The sequence below is a fragment of the Nansenia antarctica genome (genome assembly GCF_963989245.1).
Source record: "Nansenia antarctica genome assembly, chromosome: 1".
NCBI classification, from domain to species: Eukaryota; Metazoa; Chordata; class Actinopteri; order Argentiniformes; family Microstomatidae; genus Nansenia; species Nansenia antarctica.
The window spans coordinates 78,221,435-78,235,221 of NC_137674.1; the positions used below are offsets into that span (position 1 = coordinate 78,221,435).

General features: G+C 46.3%; 1 protein-coding gene across 1 annotated transcript in view; it reads left to right on the top strand.

Annotated features, from left to right (window-relative positions):
* The window catches only part of LOC308153227 (protein diaphanous homolog 3-like), a gene marked incomplete at both ends in the record, with an annotated part of 304,860 nt that overhangs the window by 56,829 nt on the left and 234,244 nt on the right, over positions 1-13,787 (top strand). Inside the window, one exon of the mRNA XM_080526311.1 lies at positions 11,121-11,251. Coding sequence (XP_080382437.1) covers positions 11,121-11,251 — 131 coding nt within the window. The remainder of the gene's footprint in view (positions 1-11,120; positions 11,252-13,787) is intronic.

Below are 13,787 nucleotides of genomic sequence, written 5' to 3' on the forward strand. Positions count from 1 at the left end.
CTGTCTTCCCCTCCTTCTGAGTGAGTGTGTACTGCGTACATACAGTATGACACCTAAGGCCTATACGTGCCGGCTGGACATGTGCTGGTGGGTAGGTTGAGGAGTCAGCAAAGGGTAGCAGTATGAGAAGATAGTTTGACTGGCTGGCCTTGGGGTGTGTGTAGAGTGTATAGTTGGGATGCAGCTTTTTGTATGCGTACACAGACACACACACACACACACACACACACAAACGCACACTCCTCCCTGCCAGGGCCTCCACGGTGGGAGGCGGGGTAATGAGTAGGCTGCCGTTTGATGTGGTTCTCCTGGCCTCTGGTGGTTCTGGGCGAGGATGGGAGAGGAGCAGCCAGGCGCTGAGGCGCCATAGAAACACAGCCGTGCAGCGTTGTGCCGAGCAGGGCTCTTAATCTGTTTCCTGGCAAGGTTCTGGGAGGCTCGGCTCTGCTCTGCCTACGCTTACCGCTGGATGACTACAGATCCCAGCATGCTCTCCTCCTCTCTCGCCTGAGGAGCTGAGCCAAGTGTTGGTGAGAACATCTCAGCAGGCAGGAGTCTAAGTCTTTGAACTGGAGGGGCTCCCTGTTCTGTTCTGACTAGAGATCAGCTGGAGGCTGGGTTCTTACTGTGGGTAGACGGGGGCTCTGGAGCAGGATCTTTTGTTGCTTTTCTTATTTTGAGGATATCATCCTTCGGTTTTGTTGTCAGTAAAACTCCCTTAAGCCCAGTGCAGTATGACGCATGTTGATATGGAATATTGTACAGCACTTTCCTTGTGGAAGATAGGATGCTGGGAGATTTGGGGATTTCACTCCAAGTGCTATTTTTATTTTATTTATTTGTTATGGAACATGTTTTGGTTGTTTGGAGGTTTTGGTTGTAACACTGTTACCTGATTAGGCCTGCTTGACACAGCATTTGCTCTTGGTCCTTGTTTTGTCTGTCTGTGTGTGTGTGTGTGTGTGTGTGTGTGTGTGTGTGTGTGTGTGAGAGTGAGAGTGAGAGTGAGAGTGAGAGTGAGAGTGAGAGTGGTGGTGGGGGCGCCCTGGCATTGATCAAGCGTTTCTCCAGGTCATAAATACTGGCTGAATAGATTCCAGATTCCGATCGCTGCTCACACCCCGCAATTAAAATGATTGATCATTAAGGGAATTGATCATTAAGGGAGTAAAACAAATACCTAACTGCTGGCAAATGTACATAACAAACAATGCATGTTAAATGGCTCCTAATTGCACATCACTTCAGGCGCTCAGTGCCACTCCTCTCATGGCTGACATGGCTGAACCCTGCAGCCTCGTCACTGAATGAATGAATAGACGAGCCACTTAGCAGACGGATAGGCTGCAATCTACATGCAATTTGCTTTTATTACCGACCTCCTCCACATAAGCCCATAGACGGGAGAACACTCGGTATAAATCAAAGCTCTGGTCTGGACGAGATCTTAGCCTTAGCTGCTTATCAGAGCGAGAGGTTCGTCATCCCCACCACTAGGGGCTCCACCTGCGTTGTACCTCTGCTCCTTTGTCAGTCCAGTCCTGCCCAGGCCCGGGCCAGGTTAGTCAACGGAGCCGTGCTGTAAGCCTCCATCTCTTCATGGGAGAAGGTGAAGTGAGAGGAAGTGTGGCGGGGGTAGTTGGATGGGTAATGATTGGTTGGTTGACGAGGTGTTACATCCCGGAGCCAGACGCCGTCATCATTACCATCATCATCACCATCACCTCCACGCTGCACATTCATCCTGCTGGGGTCAATCAAACCCATCTCCAGGATAGAACCTTCCTCTGTTCAGAAGGTCTTCGCACACCGTTTCCATGGAGACGTAATGACTAACTTGCTCGCTGGCAATCAAGCAGAGAAGACCTGCAGCACCAGACAGATGGATGGCAGGAGAGGCTGGTGGAGGTAGAAATCGGGGGGTTGGGTATTGTAATGCATCGTGGAATGGTATAAAACACACAGGTTTTTGAGAGCGTTCCTCCTTCCATCCCATGCATGACAATGAGCCCATCCTCTACCAGGAATTCACATGATGCTTCCTGTTGATCTGTTCTCACGACGTCTAGATACCTTCAAAACACATCACTTATCTAGGTAGGGAGGCCTCTCCCCCTGTCTTGTATATCCACCCACAGTGCTATTGAGGAGTGTGCCTCGCCCCGCGGCTCCTGATTGTCAATGACATTGTGAGGCGTAGAGAACGGAGGGGTGTAATCTAAAGGAACACTTCTCCAGTGACGAATTGTTAATGTATGGGAAGCTCCTGTCAACACTACAGCCCTCCCTTGTCACTCCGCATGAGCCTCTGTGTCTTACCGCACATTTAATCTCTGCTTTCGCTTAGAAGCACACTGCCTTTCCCCGAGACTCAAAACCATGCCATCAGGAGGCCTATTACAATTCATATGCTCAGTATGAGGCAAGCAAATATCAGATATCCCCCCCCCCCCGAGGATGATGCTGCCTCTAGGCCTAGGCGCTCAAAGGTTCCCTTCCAGATATTATGGTGCTAAGGATTCCCGTTGACAGTGGCATAAACCCCTTAGACAAAAGCTTATTCAATACACAAACCTACACTCTCTTGCCAGCTTGGAGGACCCCGCTTAGTTTTGATGCAAAGCCCAGTATTGTCGATGACTGGATGTCTTCTGAAGGCTTGATGCAAGCACCATCCCCCTCTAGGTGGTGCTAGTGCATTGTCACCAGAATATAGCTCTAACTGGGCTTCACAGCAGCAGCAGCTGGCAACTAGAGGGAGAGAGACGTGTGAACACATGGCTAAAGCTCCTCAGACATGTATTTCCTGAGGTATAGCCAGTTTCTCGCTCTCCCTCTCAATTCAATTAAATTTCGATTCAAAGGTCTTTATTGGCATGGGAAACATACGTTTACTTTGCCAAAGCAAGTGTGAAGATAAAGACACAAACAAAAATAATGTAATGTACGACTAGAATAACGAAATGATTTAACAGAGATGTGTATATGTATTGTATACAGGTAGATAAACATAACTTAAAATAGGAATATAATCTCCCCCTCTCTCTCATTCTCTCTCTCTCTGGAGGATGTGCAAAGGCCTTTGTAGCCTAAATCAGACATTGCAGAGGCACCCCTCATCAACCTTAATTGAAGTCTCTCCTCAGTCAGTTTAAATGAAGACACCAGTTTCGTCCTGCTTTATAATGTGCGACTGTCATTCTTGTCTTTCCAACCTGTTGATCTTATACGTCTAAGGTCATGTTCTCACATGAAAGTCCGAATCGAGACCTGGAGCAAGTGGATGAGTTCGCAACATTGTTGCATACATTATTTCTCTGATTTGCCTTCTCACAGCCCTTCATGTAAACGAAGTAACATACGCAAACGAAGCAACAGACGTGGTAGTTGATTGGTCAGAAAAATTGCCCGAAAATTGCCCGTTCGTCCCGCTCTTATCCAGATCAACCCGCATGCGCTGTTGTTTTCCTATGGACTGCCTCGGGCAGCGTTCTCACCAAAAGCGAAGTGAAGCAAAGTGATGGAATGCGTCGTTTGTAACCGGAACGAAACCACCCTTTTCAAGCGGAGCATCCGTTGGTTCTTTGCTGCGGGAGCGACTTCGAATGCGCGTTCTCACAGCTCCAAACGACGCAGAGCAAACTAATTTTATCCTAAACTCCGATTCCAAGTGAAGCAAATGTTCTAGTGAGAACACACCCTAATATCAGTTGTTTTTATACATTTATTTTTCAGATTTTATCCCTTTTTCACCCAATTTGGTAGCCAATTGAACCCAACCTAGCATCCAATTATCCCCTGCCTATTGCATAGGATCCGCCGCACGACCCTGTGGCCGGCAGTCCCAGAGGAGGCCGCCAGGCAGACTAGCTGACTGGCTCCTCGAGCCCAGCACCGTTATTCCGGCACCTAGGGGGCGGTGTTGCGCGACGGATCCTTGTCCGGAAATACTCCTATACCCGCCCTCGGGAGCGGCCGCCCAATATGCCGCTCCTCGTGTGTGCCCCAGCCATATCCGGATCTGGCGAGCTGGGATTCGAACCCAGTCCCCGGTGGGCAGCATGCACTAGTGGCCAGTGCTTAGACCGCTACACCACCGTGGGGCCATAATATCAGTTGTTGACCATTTGTGATGTCTGAGCTTTTGATTTAGTTAACCCAACAGGGTTTGAATTTTGGTGATACTACATAAAGTAACACGTAACACTAATTACTTAATTATTAGCACATCTTTTTTTCTACATAATAATAGTTTAACAATTCCCTATGTAATCATGATTGTGAAAAACATGAGACAAAGTTGATATTACTACTGACTGTATTATTACTGTAATTACATTTTTACTACAGTAATAAGAGATCCTATGTCTCGCTCTCCCTCTCACAGCTAATAGAAAACAGTCTCAACTTTCCTTTACAAGGTGGATGCGAATCTCTTTGTTTCTCTGTTCAGTGTTCCTCCTGTGCTCCCGCTGGGCTGAAGGTCAGTGCCGCCTGATTCTATTTTGGAGATGGAAATTCACTGACTAATGGGTCGGTTTTTCTACTCGCTCTCTCTCTCCGTCGCTGGCGTTTAATTGAATATAGATCACGGAATGATACTCTGATGTGACATGATAAAAGCCTCTGAGAGTCTGAGAGGGGCGCGGTAAGCAGGTCCTGGAGACGGTGATTTAATTCACATGATTGGGACATTAGCTGGGAGTGGAACCCCTATCCAAGCCGCCGCACTCGACGACATTGTCCTAATGGACTGACCGCTCTCTTAATTACCTCTCCATGCGGAAAGAGGTGTTGAGCTGCTTCGCTGCATGGCCCTAATCTGAATAGTACGTTCAGACCAGGCTTTTGTGCTTATGATGGACAGAGACTTTCCTCCTCCTCCTCCTCCTCTTGTTTTTGATGCACCGATGATGTATGGTAAAATGGAGGGGGGTTGCCGTTTTAATAATGCACTGTAGGGATGGACGGTTTTTCGGTTAAACCGAAAACCGGGGTTTATAAAAATAGAAACGGTTTTTTATCAAAACCGTCTGAAACCGTTTTTTTTTTTTTTTTTTTTTTTTTTTTTTTTGGAAGAATAAAATAGAATAAGAATAAAACTGGAACATGTCACATGTTTGTCGTGTGTGAAAATAACAATGATATAGTCTGAATCTGCCGCGCAATGAGTGAGAGGTTTGGTCAGTTGTGAAGAATAACTGAGGATTAATATCTAATTGGGATTATATTTAAGGGTAACGAATCACTCTATGGGAAAGATAGTTGCCTTCAGTTATTGGTAGATAGGAAAGGTTTTTTACAATTACTCGCTTACATTTAATAAGATCATTTTCGCTGCTCTCTGTAAAGCGCATTGGGTCACTTTTGTGAGAAATGCGCTATAGAAATAAAATGTGATTTGATTTGATATCAATCAATCAATCAAACTTTATTTATGTTCTATAGCACAAATCATGCATTGAATGTAACTCCAAGTGCAGTATTTACTAAACCACAATATAATAAAACAAGAGCTATACGGATCAAGAGTGTTTGTGCACAGCGCCACTGTGTGTGAAGGCGCTACTGAAAGTGATGACAGAACGCATGTCTAAGAAGATACGCGGTCACTTAGTGACGCAAAGGTAGTTCTGTATTTATCTCTATCTGTATTAGTACATTTATTTTGAAAGCTCTATTTTGACAGCTCTACCATGGGCACTTTTATTTTGATGGGGCATTCTTTGTTGATTGACTTACGACAGTTCAGGACGAGTCAGTCTCGCGCATGTGGTTTTTATGAAAAGCTTTAAGTATGTTCACTGCATAATTCTAAGTCTAATATTTCAGTGATTATTGAGCAGTATTCAAATATTTAAATACATTGAGCAGCAGCTGAAACTTTGTCTAAGAACCAAGATATTGAGAAAGCAGTTCATTCAATGAAGACGCTGTTCCAAGAGATGATCTTCCGTGCAGGCGTGCACCATGGATCAGCGGAGCTGGTGTGTTAAGTGTTCATGTGTTTTCATGTATGGTGTAGCTTACAAAAGTCTGCCTTTCCACTTATATTTGTGAAACTAAGTAGCCTAAATGTGTTGCGACTGTGCTTACGGTGTTTTAATGGTGTTCAACATGAGTGTATTGTAGCAGTAGGGCTCAATTATTTGAAATTGGCGCTCTTTTTAAAAAAAAAATGTGCACTTTTTTTTTTTTTTTTTACTGTATTTTTCGGTTAACCGGAAAACCGCGGTTTTACTCTCTGACGGTTTTTCGGTTTCAATAATTGGAAACCGTCCATCCCTAATGCACTGTTGAAGAGGCTTTCATGATGCTTGCCTCCCAAAATGTGCAGAGTCACAGGCAGGGCCAAAACAAATAAAAAGCCGGGTGCACTCTGTCTTCCAGTACCATTGAGTAGGCCGACGTCGCCACTGGCAGCACAGAACCACACATCTATTACTCCAATCGCTGGCATAAAGGCCAGCCCGCCTACAGTGCCCACTTTGATTACTGTCTCTCACATGTTGAAGAAGGCACTCGAACACAGGCATTTACCCCTTCATGTAATACCCCCCCCCCCCCCCCCCTAGCCGCTGGGACAGTTTTGGTCTTTCTACTTGGCGTGTAGTACAAGTGGTGTCCTTTTTCACAGTCCCTTTTCACACGATGCTGAGAAGTGGAGACTGGAGTGGCGGACAAACCGGTGAAGCCTGAAATCAAAAGGTTGTCAAATCAAAATGGCTGTTGTAATTTACATGCTCTTCGGCTTGTGAACACAGGGGCAGCAGAGTTGACCTTGTTCAAACGGTGCACCAGACCAGACCACTTTTTAAATGGCGACAGCCAAGTGGCCATGAAGTAGCACTCTCTCTCTCCCTCTCTTTCTCTCTCTCTCTCTCTCTCTCTCTCTCTCTCTCTCTCTCTCTCTCTCGACAGGCACTACAGCAGGCCACCCACGCAGTGGAGAGTTACTGCGGCCATAATGAAGTCTAGCTGGCAAAACCCCCACCCCCCTCCCCTACCTCCCACTCAACATGCACATTTTAACTCGGGCGTCTGTCCACTCTGCTGACTGCTTCACAGGCAATCAATCCCCCAATGGAGGGCCGATGCTCGGATCATTAAAGAGCACATTTCTCGACGTTCTAGGATGACAGCGGGATTCCTGTGTGTGGCGTCGTTCGTCGTCTAAACGCGACTTTGGCACGTTCCGAGCAGGCGCTCACCTGAGGGAGAACATGGGGGGAGAATCATATGAGGAGGGGGGGGAGAGAAAGACTGGGCATCTTTCCACTGCTCTGCCTGCCTGCGGGGTGTTTGGTTATTTATACCAACAGTGATGGGGGGGGCGGGTTAAGGCCTTTGATGAAGCTAATTCCTCCCAGGCGAAATGTGATGGCTTTTTGGCACGCGACACACATGAACTAATTCTCGTCGTTGTTGTCATTTTCAGAGTGAGATGATTAGCTATGTTTATGTTGCCCCGTAGCCAGCACACTACCATTCCTCCAATGAAGATGTTTCATCAGACGAGGAGACTTTCAACTGTGTTAATAGGATTTGTTGTTGTTGCCCCTATGCATACTGGTCAAAGCAGTCACCTTGATGAAGAGGCATAATAGCATGTACTTTACATACACTGCTATCAGTGTTACAGCTGTTTATGGTTAACAGAAATGTCTGAATTAACTTGCAAATGTCATTAACTGTATGCCGTATAGATAAAGTGTGTGTGTGTGTGTGTGTGTGTGGGTGGGGGGTGTGAGGGTCTGGCATTTTATTTGCAGGAGTGACCTATCCCTTTTAATTTCCGATCAATTCCGTGAGCGTGTCTGACATTTCCTTATTTCCCCTGGTTTGACTACTGCATGTTATCAAAGAGGGACTGGAGGCGAGCAGGGAGAGATGATTGAAGTCAGAGTTGATTACGGCGTTGGTGATTCTTTCCTAATTAAGCTAACAGAAAACTGCTGGCTGCACATCAGTGCGTCAACTTTGGAGCAGGAGGGAATACAGCCTTATATCAACAGTCTACCAGGCCTTATATCAACAGTCTACCAGGCCTTATATCAACAGTATACCAGGCCTTATATCAACAGTATACCAGGCCTACACAGGGCGTCCATCCAGTGCCAATGTGACCATTGGCCTGTAGTCTACTGTACCTTCACTAGCCTTCACAGCCTGGGTGAGACTCCCCCTTTGAAACCTCATTTTAGGAAAGAGTCATTTACCATAAACTATAGCCCATCTGTTTTTTTTTTTGAAATTGGAAACTTAATTAAGAATGTTTTATAATTGTTTTGCTGTCTGGCATGCAGTCAAACTTCCAGAGAAGAAGAGGAGAGGGGATAACTCAGTGGGCTTTCTCTAGAACCCAGAGCTGGCTTGAGGATGTTTTGCTGGGAGGCTTTGATCCAAACAGCCACAGGACCAGGGTGGTCACACTCCCCTGACGGAGGTGTTACTTTCTCACATTCAATAAACCACGCTGTTGGTGCTGCATATTGATACAGAGAATATTTGCTGGGCTTGAATGATCGCTGGTTGTCTTGGCAAGTCTGCTCATGTAATGAGGCTTTATGTTTATGTACTGTAGGCTAGGCCACACACACACACACACACACACACACACACACACACACACACACACACACACACACACACACACACTGGATGTTTACCTGCTACAGTACAGTCAGTGGGATTCATATATGCATACAGGGACTATTTCTCAGCTCCTCTTGATGTTCTGTTTATGTTGCGGTTCAGGCGCAGTGCAGAGCAGTGATATGAACTCTGTTACTAAATTAAGTAGCGCTCTCGTGCAGAACACAACACCCACAAATTGTCAAAGATATTTCCCTTTCCATCATAACGCCTAAAGCCGGGGAAGCACACTCTCTCCGTCAGTGAGGCTAGGGAGAGAGAGAATGGAGCTGCTCCAGTGGGTTTCAGCCCATGATTTAGACCACAATCAGAGTCAGTGGAGGGTGGAGGGAGGAAGGCCTATTGTTTTATGGGGAAAAGAAGTGCTGAGCCTCTGCCAACTGATACAGGAAGCCAGCCCAAAGTCTCCCTAGTCTCTCTTGTGTGCGTGTCTGTCTGTCTGTCTGTTTGTCTGTCTGTCTGTCTCTCTCCTTCTCTCTTTCTCACTCTGTGTGTGTGTGTGTGTGTGTGTGTGTGTGTGTGTGTGTGTGTGTGTGTGTGTGTGGTCTCGTGTGAAAGACGGTAGTCTGGTGTCCTCCCACATGTGCATGCTGTCAGACGGCATGGGCAGTTTTTATTTTAATGTAATTTCTCTCCGTAAAGCAGAAAACGAAAGCAATTTGTTCACCTCCATTGCATTTTCAGATAAACCAATTTTCTAAAAATGATATCTACTTGTACAAATCACGCATAATCAATTTCCTCATTAGTGAGCGGTGTCTGCGAAGACCTCACAACAAATCAAACTGCTGAAAGTCTATTACACACACACACACACACACACACACACACACACACGTCTCCTCTGACACTCTCTGTCCGCCATTCCTGTAACTAAGCACATATCCGCGACATTGTCCCCTGGTTGGTGAGGTTATCCATAGCGCAGATGCATATAGTCATGCTGGTGATGAGAATTGTGTAAAGTTAAATCAAGAATAAATGAAGGCTTCCATAATTGGAAATGGGTGCTGCTGGGTACAAGCATATTAAAGACGTGACACAGACAGGCTTCCTCTCCTTCCACCCACGGCCCCTTTATTAAAGAGGAGTGAAATCCGTTGTTTTTCATACATTATTGAGGAAGTGGGACGACGATGGGGACCACATGACAGAAACATCCCCACACGGGTACACAGCCTGTGTGTCTGTTCACAGGTACTAACCTGTGCTCTATGCCACATCACTGCTGAGCCACACTCTAGTCCATGCCTCTAGTCTTCGGATAAGGATTATGCTTCGCTCTGAATGAGGTTAAAAACAAAGGGGTGGAGGAGGAGGAGGGTTTCTAGGTTACCACATGTACGCCACACGTAACCACTTCCCAAGAGCCTGCGGGGTAATTAGTGTGGTGAAAAGATGTATCTGTGTGGTTAAGGGCTGGCACGTACTATGGATCATAACAGAGTTGACTATTCCATCCTAGGAGACTGTCTGAGGCAATAGGTACCAGATGGTAGTAACTCTAAACCGTAGTCTGGTGTAGCGTGGATCTCCTGAACCAGGGCAAAGCACCGTCTCCTCATCTCACTTACCTGGGAGGAGGAGGCTATTCTGGGATGCAGTGTTTAGAGCTGATGGCTGATGGGACTGGGAGAGAAAATAGATGTCATGGGGAGGGGGGGGGGGGGGGGGGGAAGATGGACTTAATCATTTTGTTTTTTTTCCATCTCTCCATTCCATTTTTGTAATTTAATTTTCTTATAGGGTGGTGGTAGATGAATAGAAGTAATGAGAGAGGAAGGCTCTTTTGATTCTCCTTCATTGGGAGGGAGGGAGGGAGGGAGGGAGAAAGAAAGAGAGAGAGAGGGAGGGAGGGAGCAGTCAGTCAGCCAGAGCCTGGTCTCCATGGACTCCCAAGTTGAGGGAGATTTCAACTTTGTTTGTTTCACTCTCAATCGACCCCTGTTGTTCCAGACTCCTGTAATCTGCCTTTTTGATTTTGAGTCTCAGATGAATGTAATTACTGCAAAACAACATGGAACAAACAGACATAGCTGAATCAGGGAAATATTGGGTATGCAATATTTTCTGCTGTGTTCTCGATGATATTTTCCAAACCTAATTGAAGTCAGATATTCCATGTTGATTTGCCATTTTGTCGGATTATTAATTCATTATGCAGCTACTGTAGCTGAACACAACACCAATTTGCAGCTGCTAACAGGCTAAGTTTTCAGAACTGTGTGTTTGGCATGCAGGAGACGCACACTGCACTGTACGCATCTATTTCTGCTGAGCAATATGGGAGATAAAGTGTTTTAGATGCGTATTTAGCATAACAGCATTTCTATGAAATGTTCAATATTGAACTTGAAACTAGTTTTTCTGTGCTTTTTTATGTCTGTCTTTGTCTTGGTTAGTGGGTGCGTGTGTGTATTATACACTGTAGATGACTAATCCCTCCTCCCCCCCCCCCCTCTCAGGGCAGTGTGAGGAGCAGCCATCAGATCGCTCCGCAGGAGTTCCTGGGAGAGCTGAAGTCTGGGGTGACGGAGGAGCGCCTGTTTGCCTGCCTGGACTCCCTCCGCGTGTCCCTCACCAGCAACCCTGTCAGGTACAGCTGCCCCCCCCCCCCCCACCTGTAACTAATGTTTAACCGGCTTGTCTGGTTCAAATGACCCCCCCCTCAACCTGTAACTGACGTTTGCTGGTCCTACTGCCTAGTCTCTCTCACCAGCAAACCTGTCAGTCAGGTCCAGCTGACCTCCGAACCCTAGAGGTAACGTACCTCTAGCACGCTCCTCAGGGCTTTTCAGGTAGAGGTGACCTCTTCACACCTCTTAATTCCACCTAGAACTAGCCAAAGGACTCGCCCTGGTCTGTGTCTTTCCCAACCTTCGTCTACCCTCTACCCCCTCCGCCCCCAACCCTTTACAGTCAACACACGTCCCCATATCCATCCCCTGTATCACCCCTGGAGGCCCCCCCCCCCCCCCCCCGACCCCCTCTCTGTTTTCCGTCTAGCCCTCCCCATCCCTGTGGTCCCCCTACGTTCCTGTGCCCTTTTATCCATGATGTGTTATTCCTGTGCCTCTTTCCCCTCCTCCCACCTTACCCCACCCTCACAGTGTAGGGTGGCTGAGAGCAGCACTGCATGCTGGGAGTCATTAATATGTATTACAGCTACATCGGTGCCCCGGGTTCTTCTCGTCCGCCTTTTAATTGTTTGATGCCTATCGTGATGAGCATCCCTGCTGCTTCTCTGCTTCTGTATCACAAACATGACACACGGCCCACCAGGAGGTGTGTGTGTGTGTGGAGAGGTGTGGTGTGGGACCAGCCTGACGACCCCCCCCCGCCTGCCTGCCTGTAAATAAGTTTGGAATAATTAAATCTCTCCCCCCCCCTCCCTTTATTGCTGTTGCAGCTCCCTTAATTTAACATTTCATGTTTTTTTAAATGCAGTTCACACAGAGAGAGGGAGCGCTGCAGGCAGCACAGGAGAAACGATAAACCTGACGAGTTGCTCCCATTACAAAGACCTCTATTATGAACTGGAACAGGGCTCACTCTTTTCCCCTCTCTCCTGTCCTTGTCACATCCTTGGGTTTTGTCTGTCAGGGTTTTGTGAACTTCCTATACCATATAGGAATATATATATATATACCATATATATGTAAACATGAGTTTTACTGCTTTTTACCTCTCGGTTTCATTGAAAGGCACATTTTTTTGTAGTATTCCTTTGATTAGGCCTCAATAGAATTGTATGGACAATGCATTGAGTAATTAATGCCTCTGCCACTTGTTTAAAATTCTGAACTTTTCACAAGGTGCTCATATTTTTTTAATCTCTCTACCTCTCTCTCTCTCTTTTATTTTTTTTTATCAAGAACCTTGACTTTTTTTGTTTAATTTTTTAAAGCATGTCTGACTTATTGGGATAGAGACAGTAGAGATTGACAGGAAGGATATGTCGATGGCCGGAATCGAACCAGGGACCCTGCGATTACATGGCTGACGCCTTATTGTGCTACGCCACCAAGGACATTGTTGACCTGTGTTTCCAACACATACTCATAACTGTTCTTTTTAGAGTTCATCATCTGTGCCTGTTTCCCGAGGCCTCTCCTGTCTCTAAATGTACAAATTCCCATTTGGTTCCCTTAGAGTTTTTCCGAGTATCCGGGCTCATAAATCTATTACATCCAGTTAAAGTTGATTTTGAACACGTGCAGTTCACTACATCTTCAATTTCTGAAGACCGTTGGCCAAATAGGCCTTAAACAGCCCCATCCAGGACAGAGCGATAGAGGGATGGAGAGAGACAGCGGGAGACGGTAAACAATTCGCTCCGCGTCTGCAAGCTTTATTGGCGTAATTCATAAAATGTCATGAATTCCATTAGAATGAAGGTAGGTGTGTGTGTATATGTGTGTGTGTGTGTGTGTGTGTGTGTGTGTGTGTGTGTGTGTGTCTGTGTCTGTCTGTGTCTGTGTCTGTGTCTGTGTGTGTGTGTGTGTGTGTGTGTGTGTTGTGCGGTCGCCGCGGATACAAATGAAACCTTCTTCGACTTCCTCCAGGCTCAGACTGCCGATTGGCTGATGCACTTATCCTGACAGCCAATCACACTGGTTCAGCTCTGGTTCAGCCTGAAGAAAAAAGTATCGAATCATTCCTAACTTTATCCAACAATGTCAGTGCACGGCTCCAACTCTCTCCATACTCCCATGATTGGGATGAGAACATTTGATGTATTCTAATGTATCCTGTTATGGGGTTTAAGTAATAACATTATGATGGCGGCTTATTTGTAGGCCTTGCAGAGCCACAGTGTGCATTAGGCCCCATTACCGTTCTATGTGCTTGGCCAGAGTGGGATGGTTCTCTCTCTCCTTCTCTCTCTCCAGGAGATATAGCGGCCTGGTTTGTCCTATTATTTCATTGCAGTTCCATTTGGAGGGGGTGTGGGATGTAAGGCAAGAATCAATAACCTATTCACCCTGGAGTTCATTAATTTAAATGGAGTGTAGGTGTGTTTCTACCAGGGTGCATTATCATCATTATGAAGGCTCGTTAAGCACCTATGTGGGTACCGCCGGGCGCTGGGGGAGGTCTGTCAGGGTAGCAGGATGAGTATAACAAGACAA